Here is a 21,837-nt window from a genome sequence, read left to right as displayed (position 1 = left end):
TTAAAAAAAAGTTTGCTGAGCAGTAAGAATCTTGCTTATAAATCACTAATGCCAGCAAATTTTTAGACAAAGCAGAAGCATGAGACTGTCCATTCTTACAAAGAAGTGTTTTGTGGCTGCTTTCACAGCAATTAAGGAATGCGAAAAAGCATCCAAACAATGTGCGACAAATGCTAGGAACAGCCTCAACAATGAACATGTGAGAAAGACGCCAGTTCCCAGGTCACACACCAGCCCAACTAAGATAGAAAATTTCCACCCTGTTCTGGGAGGCATGGTTATGTAATGGCGATCAGTCATTGGCTGGCATTGCAAATTTTGTCTGCTAATGACAACACTGAGAGCATGAAAAATTCGAGGAGTCTGTTAGCTAAGAAGACTGATGAGAAGTGAATGGCAGTTGGCAAAATAGCGCTAAAGCAAGAGGGCATGGAGGTTATTCCATCCATCACCTACTTAGTCTGCTGACTTGAATCTGATCCTTACTCCCATCTGAATGTTCGTCACTTTGTGACTTTTTCTTTTTCTGTTCTATGTTAAATGGACAAATCCTTACAGACATGTGCTTTGAAATGAAGCCCTCAATTGAGAATTACAATATCATTGCACAACATCTATCTTCAAACACCGTAACAAAGCTGTGTTGGCTACAAAACCCATGGTGACCTGCAAAGCTGTGGGACCTGAAGAGGGTAGCCGACTCACACTGCACAGTTCCAAAGCAATGCGCTGTACCAACCTGGTGCCTGCTACTCATCACAAATGACAATGACGGTAAGGTGATTCATTCCCCCCCTCCTTCTGCTGAATAAATCAGTCATGTCCACACCTAGTCAAATCAGCCCTGAGATTTGTAATTTTTTGGTGTAAGAAGTACTGTAACAAAAGCAAACAATTAATGTTTTTATCCTCTAATTAATGTATTCCATGCATACATCAATCCCTTAATCTCATAACATTTTGCTGTTTGATTTCACTTTGTTAATGATATCTTTATTGGCTTCCAGGATGGGGCATTCTCATTAGTAATCTGCATGTCATTTCATGTCAGATATAAGAATTTTTAGTTCACTGCATTTTTCCATCCAGTGAGGGGACCTTTCATTGGTGATATGCATTATATGTGATATTACAGAGAACTTTGAAGGATTCACTACATTTTGGCACCCAGGGGTGGGGGTGATCTCATTGGTAATTTGGATGCTATGTCAGATCACAGAACTTTCAGTTTACTTCAGTAGTCATGTGTACATCTACTAAAACAGTTATTTGATGGATACTAAGACACAGGAAAACAAAGTGGTGACAACCAATGAGATGGCTAGATGTCATTCAGTAGCAGCAGTAACCTTTATCCAGCAGTGATAGTCAAGTTGCTGCAATGATGTGGATTACCAAACAAACTGCTGATTGGCATTTTCCCCTTAGGAAGCGACTTACTGCTGAAAACACTGATCACATTTCTCTGCCCCTTCCAACCTAAAATAACTTCTCTCTGCTTTGTAACCTTTTTAATTTTAAAACAACTGTAAGATGACACTATTTGAGCTGGACAAGTATAAGAAATAACAAGTCTAGAAAGTGTCTCTAGATAAAACATAATCCATCTCCACCAGAAAATCATTAACATTGTGTTCAGTATGATGACAAACATTAATGGTGTATGAACATTGCGTTCTTCGTTAACGATGTATGAGCAGTAAAGCTAACAAAATCTGTTGAGTACTTATAAAATCTGATGGTTTTTACTTTACTCTCTTTTACCTATTGTAATATGTCTTCCATCTTGACTTTCATTTATATAGTCTTGTACCCATAAAATACTGACTTACACTAAATGAAAACTTTTAATTTGAATATAAAAAATATATTTCACCTTACTAAGTGGGCAAAGTATTAGGCTGAGGATTTACTACATTAATAAGCTTTAAATACGACTTGAGATGAAAATGGAAGTTTGGATATAGACATCACATTTCTCATTCAGGAAAGGCAACATATGTACTCGGCTTTTTCAAGTAAAAGGAAATGGCTGTAATTGTTATTTCATAGATTGTGCAATTAATAAAATTTAGTTTTGAGCTGATATGTCAGTCTACAAGTATTCTTTTCCTAACAACAGCTTACATATAAACTGTGCCAAATAAGACCATATAAAATACAATGGCCCTGGTTTATTCTCATAATATAGACAAAAACGTATTTTCAACACCTGTACACAGTCTTCAACAAGTACTTACAGAGGAATAACAAAAAGGACAGCAAAAGCTGTACAACATATCTCACACTAATTCCAAGAAAACATGAAATATTCATGATGTATCTCAAGACTCATTCGTATTTATCAGTACATTTCACACATAAAAATCGATGGATCTATGTCTTTTCACATATAAATATTTTATAGGGGAGAAAAAGTGTATATACACATTCACTTCAATAAAGCTCTGCAATATTAATTAGTAAAAGGTTGAATAACATTCTCAAGCTAAGCCACGTTTCCTCATTTCCTTCATGAGTTCATTTCCCATTTGGGCTGGGCTCTTTGTCACCACCACTCCAGCCTGAAAAAAAAAAAAAGGTGTAGTTTATAACAAAACTGCTATGAAATCTATGTGTAACATAAATAAAGTCCCTAGGCTAAGTTTTCATCTTCATAATCCACACCAAGAAAAGATTAAAGAGAAATATGGGCTCTCCTACCCATTTTAGACACGTGGGTTCACAGCTGTAAACAAAAGTTTTCTTTACAATTATCTCATTCCTACAGTTTCCCTTTTTGGAAATAAATCTTTGCTTCAGAAGGTCAGATACACTCGGGAATTAAAAACAGTTATTTACCTTTTAAGACAGACATATTGCTACAATGGAAAATCCAAGACGGAATGTAACAATATAATGAGAAGGATAGTTGCTACTCACCATATGGCAGAGATGCTAAGTTGCAGTGACTCAGCATCTCGTTATATGGAGATATGTACAATGATCTGACAAAAAGTAATCAAACTGAAGAAATAATGGTACCAAAATGGAAGATGATAAGAGAGAAGGCTAAAATACTGAATTCAGTATTCTGACAATGTTTCACTGCAGAAGATTGTGATAGTGCACCTCCTTTAAAACATCATACAAACACTGAAAAGGCAGATATTGAGTTAAATAATCATGGAATCAACTAACACTGCTCGACAGTGGAAAGGCATCTGGACCAGACGAAATACCTGCGAGATTCTACAGAGATTATGTGAAACAATTCGCTCTCCTTCTAGTAGTATTATATCATAGGTTGATGGAACAAAGAAAGGTATCAAGCAATTGAAAACAGCAAAGGTCATTCTTGTTTTCAAGAGGGATTGTCACAACTAATCCATGTAATTACAGGCCTTTATCACTGACATCAATCTGATGTAGAGTTATGGAGCACAGTCTGTGCTCCTGCATTGACATTTTGGAGAACAAAAATCCTCTCTATAGAAACCAACATTAATTCCGTAATCAGAGATCTTGCAACAAACAGCATTGTTCATCTTTGAAATCCAGAGCACCACAGACAGGCACCCAGGTTAGCACTGTGTTCCTTGACTTCTGGAAGCATTTAATACAGTTCTACATGTCATCGAGTATCGGACACGATTTATGATTAGATTCAGAACTTTTTACAAGACAGAACTCAATACATTATTCACAATGGGATGAAATCAACAGATGTAGCGGTAACTTCTAGAGTATACCAAGGCCATTACTGTTTACAATATATGAATGATTTTGTGAATAAAAGTTTTTTTGTAGGAGCACTGCAATATTACAAGACTGCAGTGAAATGTAGGGTGACCTGCACAGGATCAATAAAAGGTACAGTGAAGGCTGACTCCTGAATGTAAACGAACTAAACATTATGTGATAAATAGGCACAGTGATCCATTACTGTTTGATTCTGTTATTGGTAAAAAAATCACTAGAAACTGCAACAATTGGAAAATACCTAGAAGTTGAAATAACAGGAGGGGGAGGGACGTGTGTGTGTGTGTGTGTGTGTGTGTGTGTGTGTGTGTGTGTGAGAGAGAGAGAGAGAGAGAGAGAGAGAGAGAGAGAGAGAGATCCAATTATGGAGGGGGGGGGGGCACATTTCATCATAGAACAGTTTAGTGGGTTAGTAGCATTAAAGAGGTACTCAACAAACTCCAGTGGCAGACAGCACAAGAGTTGGGCAACATATTACTTCTACCCAAATGTTTTGCAAAATGAACAGGACAAGAAAAAAAAAGGGTCAGAGAAATTAGAGCTTATATGGAAGTTTACTAATAGTGGTTCGGTTCTTCCCATGCACCATTTGCAGTAAGTTGTAGACAGTTTTTTACACGGTGATTCAACTGCCACTACCACTGTGTTTTATGCGACCTGAAACGCCTTCAGAGAGAGAGAGAGAGAGAGAGAGAGAGAGAGAGGTATTGAATTATGTGCAGCACATTTCGTCATACAACAGTTTAGTGGGTGCGATAGCATTATAGAGATACTCAACAAACTCCAGTGGCAGAGATTTTCATATTCTATCACTTGCTACACGCAAACTAATAGTCCCGCAGAAAAAATGAACAGGAACTTTTTGTAGGAAATTTAATGTAGTTGGATATGTTTTAGTGGAGGCCACAGTTTTCGTGTTATTCAAGAAAAACGCATGTGATGGTCACTTTTCTACTTTTTCCTTGAATAATTCGAGAACTACTGCCTCTAGCAAAAACGTTTCATTTTTTCTGTAGGGTTAATAGTTTGCATATAGCGAGTGAGAGAAAATGAAAGTCTTGTGGGTTGCATAAAACCCTGTGGTAGGGGCAACTAAATCACACTGTATAATGGTGAGACAGAGATTCTGAAAACGGTATTTTAAACTGCAAAATATTTACAGGGACAGAAGTGGACTTGGCACATAATTTATTGGTTTCAAATTGCACATTAAAATTGAACAAATTTCAGAAAGGTAAAAAAATTAAGGAGATGGGACCTAGATAAGTTGAAAAAACCAAAAGTAGTTGAGAGTTTCAAAGGAAGCAAAAGGCAACGACTGACAAACATGGGTAAGGAAAGCAAAAGAAAACAAATGGGAAGCTATGAGAGATTAAATAGTGAAAGCAGCATAGGATAAAATAGCTAAAGATACAAGGTGTAGTGGTGGTGGTAGTGGTAGTATGACACATAAGATATTGAATCTAACTGAAAGGGGAAGAAAACACAACAATGCAGCAAGTTAAGCAAGCACAAGACAATAAAGTATCTAAAAAATAAGACAGACAGAAAGTGCAAAATGGCTACACAGGAACTGCTATATGAGGAATATAAGGCTGTAGAAGAATGCACAAGAGTGGGAAAGGTAGATGCAGTATACAGCAAAATTAAAGACACGTTTGGAGATAAGGGAAGCAGCTATAGTTGCATAAATACTAAAAGTTCAGATAGCAAGCCGGTACCAAGCAATGAATGAAATACTGAAAGGTGGAAGCAATATAGAGGAGGACTAGACAAGGGGTAAAAACTTGAAGTCAATATTGCAGAAGATGAAGATTAGATATGGGATATGCTATTGCGACAATAATTTGCTAGAGCACTGAAAGATCTAAGCCGAAACAGCATTCCATCAGGAAACTTTAGATTCTTACAAAAGCTAGTCATAACAAAATTATTCTACCTGAGATATGAGACAGGCAAAATGCTTTCATACTTAAAGAAGAATATTATAATTCCGATATCAAAGAAAGCAGATGCTGTTATCTGTGAATATTATTGAACCATCAATTTCATAAGTCAAGTTTGGAAAATACTGACATGAATTATTTACAGAAGAATGAGAAAACTGCTAAAAGCTGAACTCTGGGAAGATCAGCTTGGGTTCCACAGAAATGTAGGAATAATACTGGCTCTAGGATTTGACTTTGAAGATAGACCGAAGAAACCTCAAACTTTCGGTTAGGTTTTTGACAGTGTTGACTGTAATACTTGCTTTGAAATTCTGAGATAAAATATAGATAGTGAAAGGTTATCTACAGCTTGTACAGAAACCAAACTGCAATTACAAGAGTTGAGGATGTGGGAGAGAAAAAATTGTTGAGAAAGGATGAGAAACAGTTGCAGCCTGTCTCCAAAGTTATTCAATTAGTAAAGGCAACCTAGGAGATGTTAAAGTTCAGAGAGAAAAATAAAACCTCTGAGGTTTTCCAATGACATTGCAATTCTGTCAGAGGCAGCAAAGGATTCAGAGAAGTAGCTGAATGCAATGGATACTGTCTCCAAAGGAGATAAGGTGAATATCAACAGGAATAAAACCAAGATAATGGAACACAGTCTAATTAAAGTAGGTGATACTGAGGGGATTGGATTAGGAAATTAGACAATTCTTACTTGGACTGCAAAACAACAAACCATGTCCAAAATAAAGAGAATGCAAACTGCAGACTGTCAATAGCAAAAAAAGCATTTCTGAAAAAGGAAGAACTTGTAAACATCTAATTTAAATTTTGTGTTAGGCAGCATTTTCATAATTTATTTATCTGTAATGTAAACTCATACAGAACTGAAATGTGGATGATAAGCAGTTCAGTCAAGAAGAGAACATAAGCTTTTGAAATGAGGTTCTACAGAAGAATGCTGAAGTTTGGATGGCGTTAACAAAATATATAGTCTGCCAACGTGTCAGCCCCTAAAGTTATAAGAAACTTTGAGTTGTAAATATTGGCTCAGCTAAGGGGCTCAGGTGAAGGTATTCGCTTAGACCAACTTTGGTATCCATGCGGTCATTAGCAAGCACATGATCAATGACAGGAGATTGGTGGTGCTTCCCAGGCAGAGAAGTGATTGTGTGAGCACTGGCTTGAGTATCAGCATGTGGAGGAAGTTGCCAGCACTAAAGATGGTGGCTGTTGCAATATGACAAATTGGGGTTATTAAGAAATACTTTATAATTAAACAAACAACTCCATCTAACCTTCCAACCACACCTAGCTGCCCTGCCCTACCCTCTCTCCACCTCATCCCTGCATGCTCCCTCTAGCAGCTCTTTACTGTCCACTCCTGCCCTGCTACCCCTCACACCCCATGCCCCAGACTCCTTACTCCTGCCCGGTTGCCGCTCCCATCATGTGCAGCTCTCATAGTCTGGCTTCAGCTGCCAGAGACACTCACTCACTCACTCTCTCTCTCTCTCTCTCTCTCTCTCTCTCTCTCTCTCTCTCTCTCTCTCTCTCTCTGTGTGTGTGTGTGTGTGTGTGTGTGTGTGTGTGTGTGTTTTAAAGGTCTTGTTGGCCGAAAGCTCACTTTGTAATATTCTTTTTATTGTGTCTATCAGCACCTCTGCTGTATGGTGAGTAGCAACTATCCTTTTCAAAATACTGATTAAAATTAAACAATAATCCACAGTTTGAACAAGTAGTAAAACCGATCACATCAAAGTAATCATGGCACTGAGGTGCACATATTGAGAGACACATATTATGTATATCACAAGAATTACTGGAGATGGCTCACAGTAGTAAATAAATGCTTTTACAAAAATTGTTAAGAATTAATAATGGAGTAGAAGGAAGGGAATGGGGGGGGAGGGGGGGAGGAAAAGGGGGAGGTGGCCTAGAACCAGGAAAGTGAAAGCTGCGGATAGTGGTTTATCATCCTGTGTAGACTACAAACCTGACCTGTTATGCTCAAGAGAATGTACTACAGAGACACAACTTTTAGCTGCAATGCACGTAATTCACACTCAATGTCTAGTCGGTAGTGGGATATTTTTACTTTCACTTATCATTTTTTTACCTTCAGCAGTATATGTTGCAGCAAAAAATGCCAAACTGCACTGCGGTTTTGAATCAATGCTGAACTGTAGGTCTCTCATAACTGGCTAGATAAATGAGTCTGAAGGTCAGAAGAAAGCGAGGACATACCATCTCTAACAGGACCACACCAAGTAAAGTGGTGTGGTGAGCAAATCAGCTTCCAGGTTGAGGACAGTGTAAATTAATAGTTTCATTAGTGAATACAGCTTTCTTCATGAGAATGTAACTGATTAGCTTCAGCTTGCTCTTCTGCTTCTTTCTTTCCATATTTAGAACTAGATAGTATGAAATACGTTTAATACAGTATAACCCCACTTTTACATTCCCGTAATTATCGTTTTCCCACCATTCACGACATTTTTGATCGGTCCCATCAAATTTTCAATGCCCACAATGTTAATCTGCACCTGATTTTGCGTCAACACATTTATAATTTTCCCCACAATTTATGCATTACGAAAAAATGTTTATGGAGAAAAAATAATGCAGGCATGATGTTGGCTGTCCAGTAATGTTTACAAATATTACGTGGTTAATCTACCTGACACCAGGACACTATTCAGAAGATTTAAACCAGTAAACACGTAAAAGTTGCAACAATTCGTGCTATATCTCCCATCACTGCCAAACTCTACTTGTCATCGTGGCTGATGGGGGCAACTAGGTTCATTCGAATGAAGATATCATGACCAATCACAACCATTTCCAAACTGTCTCTGTTGTGCAAAAACAGTTTTGTGATTGTTGTGATCATCATGACACCTTTTTCGAACCGTATTTAGCGTGTTTCAGCTTATGGCCACTTGGAGCATTAGGTGACACTGTCATTCACTTTGCGTTGCTCAATTCGAAAACAGCACCGGTTACGTATTTTAACATTGCTGAGCAAAATCTGTTTCGAGAATTTATTCCTGTTGTGAAGTGCAGTATTTACGTATTTTTTGTGATATTACACAAACAAACAATGTGATTGATAGTTAGCGTGTCTCAGTGTGGTTTTCTACATAACTTATGAGGCACAGTACCTGATGTCCTCAAAAAGACAACTACAGTGCAAGAGACACAGAATAACACATATTCAAACACCACACAAAATACTTATTTACATATTTCCACTTGAAAACGAGAAAGAATTCTCGAAATGCGTCCTGCTAAGCATGAAAAAATACGTAAATAGTGCAGTATTTCATTATTTAAATAATAAATCACTGCTGCAGGCTTTCAAAAACCTCATGACATATGAAATTGAGTCAAATGTTCCTACTACAAAGACAGTTATCAGTTTCAGTTACATCAGCAGTTTTTATTAGATAATATAAGTGCAAGGGGGTATCCTGCATGTAACTTTTACAGTTTAAAAGGTTATTTCCCACATTTTACATTTTCCTGTGTTTTACATCATTTTTTGAAGTCCCTTGAAAAGTGTAAAATTGGGTTTTCTCTGTAGAAGGTCACATAACAAAACCTTAAAGACTAATAAAAACCAGTATGAGTCTGTACACAATAAAGCTATATAGACCTTTCTTTTGGATGTATTTTTGCGAAATTTTTTGGATATAATTCTATGTTATTTACATAACTTCTTGCATTTTTTTCACCACCATGGATCCTTGCTCCTTCCTTCTGTGTCAATACAGAAATGTTTCCTTATCCCTAGCCATATCTGTCCCACATATTGTTCCTGCGTTGTTGCTTGGCTCATGGAATCGCCCCAAATGGCCTTACCCTCAAATTACCCATATCTGGCTGCCATCCCTCCTTGCACAATGACCTCTACCTGTTCAGATTCTGCCAATCCTTAGCCCTCGCCAACACAGTACTGCAAAACCATATCAAGCAAGCCCAAACCTCCTTGCAGTACCTGCTCTCCATCTGCAGAATTCTCCTATTGTGCAATCCCAAATTCCTGGAACCCATAACACACACTGAAACTCTTACCCTGCAGAACTTGAGCAATATGCACAATGCCACCTCAAAAAGCTCTCCATCTTGCTCACATCCTACTCCCCTTGGAGTACCACTGTCCACTACCTCTACAACAAACTCAAAACATCCCCCACATCCCCTCACAACTGACAAACCCTGTCTCGCAGACCTCCTACACTTACCCCCCCTTCCAAAACTCCCTCCCACCACCACACAGAATCCAGAATCTAAACAGACCCATGACATAGTCATGAAGGTTTCCTCCAGAAGCCTTAGCCCCACAGAAATATCAGTCCTTTACAAATGCCCCACCTTTTGCCCCACTCCCAAATTCAATCATGCTGGACTTGTTACAGATCTTCTCTCCTCCTCACAGTCCCTAAAGTGGAAACACTTTTTTGCCACCAATCCTACCAATCAGACTGAACCCTGCTAAGTAAATTCATTCCTCCATCCAACCGTGATGCACCCCTTCTGCCCCCAAATCACCCCTGTTAACTTTCCAGAATTTCTTAACCTCAAACTTTGCCTCACCATCATTCCCCAAATCCCTCAACATGCAAACTAATCTTACATCTGCAGAAACAAGCACAATCCACCATCTAAAAACTGACCCCAAACTTATAATCCTCCCAGTGGACAAAGGCTCCACAGCTGCTGTTTTGAATCGCAAGGATTACCTGGCAGAAGAACTCCGTGAGCTGTCAGATACTTCCACCTACAAACCATGCCACAGTGACCCCATGCCAGAAGGATCTCCAGTCACTACTCAAATCCTTATGCCCATCCCAGAACCTCTTCCTGGAGTCCATCTCTCTACTCACCCCTACCACACTCCACACTCCTACCTTCTACATGCTTCCTAAAGTCCATAAACCTAACAACCCAGGATGCCCCGTTATGGCCAGTTGCTGTGCCCCCACTGAGAGAATATCTGCTCTCGTAGACCAACACCTTCAATCTACTACTCGGAACCTACTCTCCTATATAAAAGGTACGAACCATTTCCTCCACTGACTCTCCCTTTAACACTGGGGCCCTACTCGTTACTATTGATGCCACTTCCCTTTACACTAACATTCTTAAAGCCCATGCCCTTACCGCTATTGAACATTACCTTTCCCAACACCTGACGGATTCCAAACCAACAACCTCTTTCCTAGTTACCACGGCCAACTATATCTGCACCCACAATTACTTCTCCTTTGAAGGCATTACCTACAAACAAATATGGGGTATGGCTGGCTACGGGCACCCATATGGCACCATTCTATGTCAACCTATTCATGGGCCATCTAGAGGGATCCTTCCTAAAAACCCAGAATCCTAAACCTCACCTGGTTCAGATTCATTGATGACATCTTTGCGATCTGGATTGACGGTGAGGTCACCTTATTCACATTCCTCCAGAACCTCAAAAACTTCTCCCCCCATTTGCTTCACCTGGTTCTACTCAGCCCAGGAAGCCCCCTTCCTAGATGTAGACCTGCACCTCAAAGATGGTTACATCAGAACCTCCGTCCATATCAAAACTATTAACCACCAGTAATACCTCCACTTCGACAGCTGCCACTCATTCCATACCATGAAGTCCCTCCCACACAGCGTAGCCACCCGTGGCCATCGCATCTGCAGCAACGAGCAGTCCCTCTCAAAATATACTGAGGGTCTCATCAAAGCCTTCACAGACCATAATTATCCTCCCAACCTGGTATAAAAACAAATCCCCCATGTCTTATCTTTCCAGTACCCTACCACCTCCCAAAGTCCCATCACCTGGCCACAGAGGAGCATTCCCCTCATAATTCAGTACCATCCAGGACTGGAGCGGCTGAATTACATTCACCACCCGGGTTTCAACGACCTCTCATTGTGCCCTGAAATGAGAAATGTCCTGCCCACTATCCTTTCCACCCCTCCCACAGTGGTATTCTGTCATTCCACCGAACCTACACAGTCCCTGCTTCCAACCCCTTATCTCATGGCTCATACCACTGTAATACATCTAGATGCAAGATCTGTCCCGTAAATCCTTCCACCATTAACTACTCCAGTCTGGTTACAAACATCACCTATCCGATCAAAGAGAGGGCTACCTGTGAAACCAGTCACTTGATCTACTTGCTGAGCTGCAACCACTTAGCTGAACTATATGAGGGCATGGCAACCAACAAGCTTTCTGTCCGCATGAATGGCCACCGACAAACTGTGGCCAGGAAATAACACGCTGCCAAACATGACATCGTTCATTTCAAAGACTGCTTCACAGCTTGTGCCATATGGATCCTTCCTATCAACACCAGGTTTTCTGAATTGCACAGATGGGCACTCTCCCTGCAATACATCCTAGGTTCCCATACACCCCCCCCCCCCCCCGCCTCAATCTTCGTTAGTCATTTTTCTCACCCATCCAGCCCCTTCTCTGTTCCCATTCCAGCACAACAGAGCTGTCATTCCATTATCATACCCAGTCTTTTTACTTCTCTCCTTTTCCGATACTTCTCCCTCCCTCCCCCCCTCTCCCCACCCTTTGTCTAACCTATAGCACTTCATTGTCTGCCTCCCCTGCCATACTATCCCTCCCACCCCACCCCAACCTCCTCCTTACCCCCACCCAGTCGCCATTCCCATCATGCGCTGGTGCTGCTGCTCATAGTATGTGGTTTTGGTTACATGAGACTGCAGTCACGTGTGTGAGCTGCGTTTGTGTGTGAGTGTGTATCTATTTTTGACGAAGGCCTTACTGTCCCAAAGCTTTGTTTGTGACAGTCTTTTTGTTGTGCTAATCTGCTACTCAGCATCTTCACTAAATGGCGAGTAGCAACTTTCCTTTTCATAATATTGTTACATTCCATCCTGGATTTTCCATAGTTTGATATCTTTATACAGACTGTGACTAACCATGTTATATTACAACTCAGTTACTACTGTTTGAGATATTATACAATTATACATCCAGTTTGTTTTGAAATTAACGTCAACTTTCCACTGATTCCCTGTAAGGATGCAGAAAAAGTCTAAATCTTCATATCTTCTAAAAAGTACAAATCCTTCAAATAAGACATCAATTTAATTACTTATATTTGAAAGATACCATGATGAATATTTAATTCTACAACAAGCATTTAAAAAAGACTAAAATGAACCATCAATAGAAATAATTCACTCCAACACCATGGAAGTTAAACACATTACAAAATTAATTTTACCTTTTGAAGGGCATTAATTTTATCCTGAGCCCCCCCTTTCCCACCAGAAATAATAGCACCAGCATGGCCCATTCTTCGCCCTGGTGGGGCAGTTAGACCAGCAATGAAAGAGACAACAGGCTTTGCTTGATCTCCCTGAAACATAATTTTTAAATGTCATATATTTGGCGTTAGAAGAATAGGTGTGTGTGTGTGTGTGTGTGTGTGTGTGTGTGTGTGTTTTGGACAAGAAGAGTAAGTCTACTAATTTATATGATAAAAAGTTTAAGCACAATTCTCTCTCTATACAGGGCGAAGAAAAATTCGTACACTCAGCCTTCGCAGCACGATTTGTCACATACTGGCGAAACAAAAATGTCTGTCATGAAATTTCATCTTGCTCATATTTCGAGCAGTAAATGGACGTTAAAGACTGGCAACTGGCAACACTGTAATCACATGTACGGCAACCGCCACTGTCACCTTGTAGAGCAGTGCCAAGCAGTAGGGGCAGTGGATGGCGTTTTGGCTTAGTGTGCAGGAGGTGAAGGGTTCAATTCTAGGTAGAGGCTTATTATTTGCTAAAATTAGTCTGTGTGATATGGTATCTAGCATCTTAATCATCATACAGCGATTACATTGCGTCTTCTACAAAGTGTTTGCAGTTATGCACTATGAACAAAGAAATGGAAGTACAATAGTTTTCACTGGCCAGCTTTTAAAGAAGCCTTTTGCACATCATGGATGCAAATTGTTTCGCACTACTGTATCTACTAGATTCCAAAGCACTACTTATTTGCAAAGAACATTGCTAGCACTACTGGTGACATAAGGCTCTAACGAAATGCAATAGACATGAACATGGCAAGAATAATAGTTGGTATTAATTCTTAGGACCATTGGGTGAGGGTACACACAACAAACCAGTTTGGAATCTAGTAGATGCAGTGTTACGAAACAATTTGCATCCACAACATGCAAAAGATTTCTTTCAAAGCCAACCAATGAAAAGGATTGTATTTCCAATTCTGTGTTTGTAGTATGTAACTGTATATGTTTTGTAGAAGACCCACTGTAATCACTGCGTGACAATTAAGATGCCAGATACCATAGATTAGATTAGATTCATACCATAGATTAGATTAGATTCAGTTTTCATTCCATAGACTCAAAAAATGAAATGATTCTTGTGCGTGTGGAACATGTCAGAAAGTATAACATAAAAACATAAAACATATAATACTTACTAACCTGATCATTTGTCAGGAGATAGTCGAAATAGGTTAATACAATGCAGTAAACTGGAACAGCTAATATTTACAGAATTAACACACCATCTGAATGAAACACTGTTATGCATTATTAATAAATTTATCATACACAAAATACCTAATCTTGACTGTTGTGACCAAGTGTTGTCAAAACTGAATCTCTGTTAAGACATTCATCTACAGAGTAGAAGGAGTTGCCTATCAAAAAGTCTTTGCTTTATCTGAAACCAAGTTTTTAATGGTTGCTGGCAATTTATTGAAAGTGTGTGTTCCTGAATATTGGACCCCTTTATGGACCAAGGTAAGTGATTTTAGGTCTTTATGTAGATTGTTCTTATTCTTAGTATTGATACAAAATATTGAGCTGTTGGTTGGAAATAGAGATGTATTACTTGCAACAAAGTTCATTAAGGAATAAATATACTGAGAAGCAGTGGTAAGAATACAAAGTTCCTTGAACAGGTTTCTACAAGATGTTCTTGTATTTACAACACATGCTTTTGCACACTAAAAACTTTTGCTCGGTTTGATGAGTTGCCCCAGAATATGATCCCATATGACATAATAGAATGAAAGTAAGAAAAGTATGAAAGTTCTTTTTAATATTTATATCTCCTACATCTGACATCATTCTCATGGCAAATACAGACTTGTTTAGGCGCTTAAGCAATTCTGTGGTATACCCTTCTCCCAACTGAATTTATTATCAAGTTGTAATCCCAGAAATTTAACACTGTCAACCTCTTCGATCTGCATGTCTTCATATGTTATACACATGCTGGAAGGAAATCTCTTACAGGTTCTGAACTGCATATAGTGGGTCTTCTCAAAGTTTAATGACAGTGAATTAGCTTTCAACCACTTATGTCAGTGAAAATTTGATCAGCAGTTTTTTCTAAATCTGTACTTGACTTGCCACTTATTGCAATGTTTGTATTATCTGCAAACAAAACAAACTTAGCATCTGGCAATGTAACAGATGAGAGGTCATTAATCTACACAAGAAAAAGCAATGGACCCACAATGGAACCTTGAGGAACACCACATGTAATTAATTCCCCATCAGATGAAGACTGACTGCTTACTGTACATGTATTTCATAACAACACCCTTTGTTTCCTGTTAGATAGACAAGACTCAAACCATTTCGCAGCATTGCCGGTGACACCATAATATTCTAATTTACTTAAGAGAATGCTGTAGTTCACACAGTCAAAGGCTTTTGACAGCTCACAGAAAATGCCAGTGGCCCCTAATTCATTATCTAATGAATTAAGTACATTCTCGCTGTAAGTGTAAATAGCTTTCTCTATATTAGAACCCTTCACAAATCCAAACTGTGGCTTGGACAATATATTATTTGCAGTCAGATGCTTAAGGAGACACATTTTCAAATATTTTTGAGAAAGCTGGCAAATTTAAAATTGATTGATAGTATCTCTTTATCACCCTTCTTGTAATGAGGCTTAACTGCAGCATATTTTAGCCAGTCTGGAAATGTTCCCCTGATAAGGATTGATTACACAAATGACTTAAGATAGAACTCAACTCACATGAGCACTCTTTGATTAACTTTGTTGATATGTTATCATACCCACTGGAATACTTAGATTTTAAGGATTTTGTGATGGATGCTACTTCTTTGGTAGATGAGAGTGTCATTTCCATTTTACTGACACTATTTTTAAAGACTGGTCTCAGATACTCCATAACACTGTTCACTGAATCTGATAATCACAAGCTGTCAGTGAAGTAATTGTTCAAGAGATATACAACACTGCATGTACTCGTTGCCAAAGTCTCATTTATTTTTAGAGCTATCTGTTCCTCTTCCTTTATGGCCCCACATCTCTCTGTCTTCACAATATTCCACACAGTTTTTATTTTTTACCTGATGTAATTATCTTTTTCTCATAATAAAGCTGCTACGATTTCTGGATTACTTGCTTCATATTTTGCAGTAGTCTTTGTAATACATTACAATTCTAACATCAGAGCTGTTCCTAGATAGTACATACAGTCTCCTTTTTGTCCTACATCATACCTTTATTCCTTGTGTAATCCACAGTTTATTTTTTGACTTGTGTTTGATTTGAGTTACCTTTAGGGGAAAACAATTTTCAAAGGTGGAGACTTCCAGATTTTTTATGAAAAGGTTCAAATTTCCTGAAGGTGATCTGTATATACCTACTATTATAAAGGACTTTGAAATACTACTTCTGTTGCACAGGCTTCTAAGTGCTGCTCTGGGCAAAATTTATTAATATCAATTGTCTTGAAATCAAAACAGTTTCTAACAAATATGGTAACTCCTCCTTTCTCCATATTTTCTCTACAGAAATAAGAAGCTAACTCAAATCCTCTAACATTTAACATTTCTATACCAGTGGTCACATGATGTTCTGAGAGGCAGATTATATCAACTGGTTTGCAAGAATTACAACTGGATAAATCTAATTTTCCTGCCAACTTTTGAGTATCTTTAGTTTCAATCAGAGGCTGTCTGCATGAATTGTGTGCATTAAAATTTGCTTTCTGGCTGCCTGTTTTGTCAATGTGAATGTCATTTTCAGCCTGTCTCTGAACATATTTTGTTTCGGCCCTCCCTACCCTAAAAGAACTGCTGATCTGTCACTTGTAACTACTGGTAGTTTACCACTGTGACAGTGCCCCCCCCCCCCCCTTTTTAAGTTATTTGCTATTAGCCCAGACAGTTCTCCCTTCCCTTTCCTGTTGATGTGAAGGCCATGCCTAGTATAGTCCCATCTGCTGATAGTCGACAGGAACCACACCGATATGACACCCCATATCTGATCCAAGCAGCCGTTCCACCTCTTAAACTAACTCTCCTAACAGAAGAGTTTAAATGAGGCCAGTCATAGCACCTCAGAACAGACACAAGCCCAATACCAGTATGTCTGATTGCTGAAGCTATCTTTACCAGTCTCTTTCGATTGAATAATTAGGGTTCCTATCTATGCCGTTGCCTGCCCCACCCACTATTACCACGGTGTTTTCCTTTGTGACGTCTTTACAAAGTGAACCTACATCCTCTATCACCTGACCCAGACTTCCACTAGCTTTAAAAAAGTTTGTGAGCTGGTAACCTGACCCTAGTTCATCCTGCAACAGTTGGGCAACACCTCTACCATGTGAATTACCTAACAACAAAACCTTCTTCTTCACAGCTTTTTCTGACTTCTTAGTTTTCAAACACTTTTTGAAAGTTTGTTGTGTCCTGTCTACTCCTACATATATTTTTGGCTCATCAGTTTCCAACTGTGACAACAGATCAAACCTGTTTTCCACATTCACAACCACACTGTCTGAGAACGTCCTATTCCTATTTCTTCTATAACCTGTTGTCAGTTCGCACCTCTCTTTTCCCTTCTCCCCCCCTTAACCTTTCCAGATCTTGTTTCGCTTTACCTAGTTCTGCCTGAAGGGCAACAATCTTCTCCTCCTGTTCCACTATCCTCCTATTTCTGCAGCAAATGCTACACAACCAATGATCCATGTTTATTTCACCAATTCCCACACCACTACAGTCATCCACATGAAAGAAACTGCAACAACCCTCACACCACATCCCGGAACTAACAATCCTGCGACAAGTCATACACTTCTCACTCATGGCAAACAAATTTTAGCTTTAGTCTCAATTAAAACAAGAATAACATTGTAGACTGCTCAATTAATAAATTAATTTTCTTAGAAAGTTTAGGACTAAAGTTCAGATACTATTTCAAAACTTCTGGAGAAACAAAAACAATGTAACCTGTATTGTTTATGTGATGAAGCAAAAAGTTAACAAAGAACTGAGAGCTGAGCCTACAGTATATAAAGTTTCCACTTATTTCGGTACTTTTCATTTCGACTACTTACTAGAGAATCAGATGGATAATGTATAAGAATACACTAGCAACACAAACTTTACTTTATTGAAATAATCACATAACTTACAGTATATCACAATGTAAACAAATCCTAGTCCAAAACTCACACCTATGTGATGTTTTCTTTTTTTCAGAAAATATGCAAAAAAAATGTGAATCCTTCAATTGATAGCTCACAACAGGTGTTAATTACTTAATTATGATGTAATATTGCCTTATTTAATTGTTATTATGCAATTAAACACTTATTTTTACGAGAGCTGTGAATGTGCATGACCCGCCAACCAAACACAGACTACTTTTAGCAAACAAAAACAAGTCAGCCACGACCCAGAATCGAACCTTCGACCTCCTGCGTGCTAACACGAAATGCTATCCACTGCCCCAACTGCACAGCATTGCTCTACATTTAGTATTGCTAGTGTGTAAGAAATTGCGCTGTGAAGTCCGAGTGTGCGAAATTTTCTTCACTCTGTATATATACATGCCCCCACTTATTTGCTGACAATAACATAGGAGGACATGTCTAAGAAAATGAATGAGTAGTGATAACTGCTGTATAATTGAGGCACTGAGTATTGGTTAGGCACATAAACAAGAATTTCAACATAGTAAGTCAGCTTATGAACTTGTGTTTTGTGCTATGTTATGATTATGAATGCAAGTTTGTAGACAATTTTGTATTCCTCAATGATTCCACTATAATGTGAATAGATATCTTTACTCATCCCATTACTTGTATTCTGCCCATGCTGCTACAGTACTGTGGGACTTAGTATTTTTTATTAATATCTTAAAGGATTTGGTGGACATTCCAACTTCTGTGATCTTACAATTTTGTTGAACCTTGCAGTAAATGTCGAGATGATTCACCTCTCAGGGCTAAGACTGATTCAGTCCACATCTCTCCACGTCCATTCTCCGACTTATTATGAACTTCTCTTGAGAAATGTTACAGACTAAAAAAAACATAAAATAAACACTCCAAATTCTTCCTGGTCACTTATTATTTGTTTTAGGGACACTATTTTTATACTTAAGAGCACATTTACTAAATACAGAGAAATTACACATAAAAAGCTTTAGAGGATTTAACTCCATTACTAAAAAAAGAACCTCCTCTAGATTTTTCCTCACACTGCAGTCTTCAGCAACATGTGTCAATGCATCTATTCCACGCTTTTTGTTACCTACCAAAATATCATTTTGTCACGGTTTCAGTATTCTTTCATGCCTCTGAATCCTTCCTGGGCTCAATAATTACCTGATAACATGTCTGGCTACCTCCATGTCATTCTCATTAAAAACATTGTTGTACCTCGAGAATTTCGACCCAAATTCTAGAGGCCCTTGGCTTTCCACTGTCTCAAACACCCGATATTTTACGTATGAACATGAGAAATGGGAGAGTGTCTTCCTCGTGCCGGTTTTCTGTTTGTGCACAGTGGACGCGTGTCAAGACAATACGGCAGTAATGACGGTCGATCGGCGTGGGCAAGTGGTTGCCTCGCTCGTCACAGAAGGAGCAAGCATGCCTCACTCCATGTCGGTGCTGCGTCAGTCATTATTGTAAACAGTTGAATTGTGTAAAAGAAAAGAAAAGACACTTTTACTTACACTTCCTTACTTACTGACTCGCTAGAATTGCAGATGGTGGACTTGAGAGAACTTTCAGAGATTTTGAAACTGTATTTATTGTAAAAGTAATTAATAGTTTCTGATGTGAGTCATGGGACTTACAAAATATGATTCATTTATGTGGTAACTGTTATGCAGTATTCTGCTTGTGGAAGTGAAATATACGAGGATTGATTTAAAAGTGTCTTGAGTATATGAAAACAGTTTAAGAGTGGGAAAATTCCTCCAAACAGCATCTTATCTTTGGAGAAGAAGTGGGGGAGACCATCGCAGTCGGCTATCCTGAAAAGATCGGCAAAGCAACTTCGAGTAAGTCCAATGATGAAGGGGACATGTGGGTCTTGCACACCAGCACCACATTGCTTCCTCTAGTCGCAGGAAACCACCAGAACATAAATGTGTGGCTCAATGGATAAAAACTTGACTGCAAATCCAAAGATTTGGGCTTCAATCTGTAGTTGATGTTAAGAGATTGTTCTGTCACTACAGCTTCTTCCACCTCTAGCAGTGACCTGTTAATGTGAAAAATGATACATTTCACCAAAGTTCAGAGTCCATATTAAACTGTGGGTCCTCTTATAACTGACTGGGTCAGTCAGTTCAAATCGTGAGGAACATAAGGACATACCACCTCCAAAACGACCATGCATAGTAAAGTACTCTCGTTTTCAAAATTCCTTTGGGTGTGAGGCAGTTTTATTTTAGTCATAATTACATCATCCATCCCAAAACTCTTCCCTGACCCCGTGCTTTTACCCTCTCGTAATTATTCCCAAGTTCACTTCTTCTCTGCTTGCTGTGCAATCCTACGTTCTTGAATGGCTTTCCGGCTTTAGGTCTACATCTCACTGCCACTTAACAGACATTGGAATACCCTCATTTTGAAGACTCTATTTAACCAATGAAACGAGCTCTAGATCACATTTACTCTTCTGATTATTTCTTTTACTGTATATCCAATCTGTGTTGTAATCTCCATTAGATATGAAAACTCATTACCTTGTTTTACAGTTTAATTGTTAATTTATTTTTGATGTGATGATTTTATAATGATTCAGTTTAATTTTCAGGTTTACTTTCAAACTTGTTTTATTCAGTTCTTCCAGCAGTGGCATCAAATGGTTGCTGTTGCTGCTACCACCAACAATGACAATCACGATTATTATTATTATTACTAATTAATTAATGATAGGAGATCCATAATCATAGTTGTAGAGAGGAGAAAGCTGAGAAATGCTGTAAAAATAGTGTTACCTGCTTGGCAGAATGAAGTGATTCTGTTACATCACGTATCTAATCTTCTGGAATGTTTTCTTTTTTCGCAAGAACAACTTTGAACAAAATTTTACTGTTTCCTCTCTTTCCAACATTGTCCGCCGTATAAACATTATAAATGCAAACATCCATTGATCTTAAATCTTCTGTGATAGCTAATGCTTATTTCAGTCTTGATACTGAGTAAAGCAGTGACAGTGCCAGAGATATTAAGAAACTTCACTCTGTGATCAGATCAAGTGAGGAACTTAACTAGTTACAGACATTTTATTTTCTTAGAAAAGTAGAAAGAGGCACTTGCACTTTTATTTAAAATAAAAAATATGTTCAACATACATAGAAACAATATGTGAAAACAGCATTGTATGCTTTCACATTTGTGAATATCTTGTAAGCTTTGCAATAGATTTATGTTATCTTAATGTTTTGAAAAGATTATTCTTTTTTTGAGGCTAGGTCAATAAGTATCTGCAATTTTGAGCTAATCAGCTTTAGGTTGAGAGTGCAGCTTGGTGCACATGTCAACTACTACATGGCACTGTTCTCTTTGCTTGCGGCGCATTTCAGTGTTGTCACAAAAGTTTGCTTTGTGCTCTTGCAAAGTGTACTTGTCACACACCAGAGCATGGAAAGGAAACACCCATACTGTCAGCCAAATGGAAATCCAATGGTCAACTCCCTTTACGAAAGGTGATGACAAAAGGTTTTTGGAACACACAAAGGCCAGTTCTTGTACTTTACCTGGAAAAGGGGGTAAACCATAAACAATATTATGGTGATATTCTTTGCAATGAGTTGAAGCCTGCAATTTTAAACAAACAATGTGGTC

The 21,837-nt window shown here is 38.6% G+C and overlaps 1 protein-coding gene across 1 annotated transcript in view; it reads right to left on the bottom strand.

Annotated features, from left to right (window-relative positions):
- Positions 1-2,154: 2,154 nt before the first annotated feature.
- Positions 2,155-21,837, bottom strand: part of LOC124605137 (succinate--CoA ligase [ADP/GDP-forming] subunit alpha, mitochondrial) — a 74,472-nt gene continuing 54,789 nt past the window's right edge. The window contains exons 6-7 of the mRNA XM_047136624.1: positions 12,950-13,084; positions 2,155-2,564 (exon numbers count right to left, since the gene is read on the bottom strand). Of these exons, the coding sequence (XP_046992580.1) occupies positions 2,484-2,564; positions 12,950-13,084 (216 nt within the window). The 3' untranslated portion in view covers positions 2,155-2,483. The remainder of the gene's footprint in view (positions 2,565-12,949; positions 13,085-21,837) is intronic.

The sequence above is a fragment of the Schistocerca americana genome, chromosome 1 (assembly GCF_021461395.2).
Source record: "Schistocerca americana isolate TAMUIC-IGC-003095 chromosome 1, iqSchAmer2.1, whole genome shotgun sequence".
NCBI lineage: Eukaryota > Metazoa > Arthropoda > Insecta > Orthoptera > Acrididae > Schistocerca > Schistocerca americana.
The sequence above is the reverse complement of the archived record's forward strand: the minus strand, read 5'-3'. Positions and strand labels throughout refer to the sequence as shown.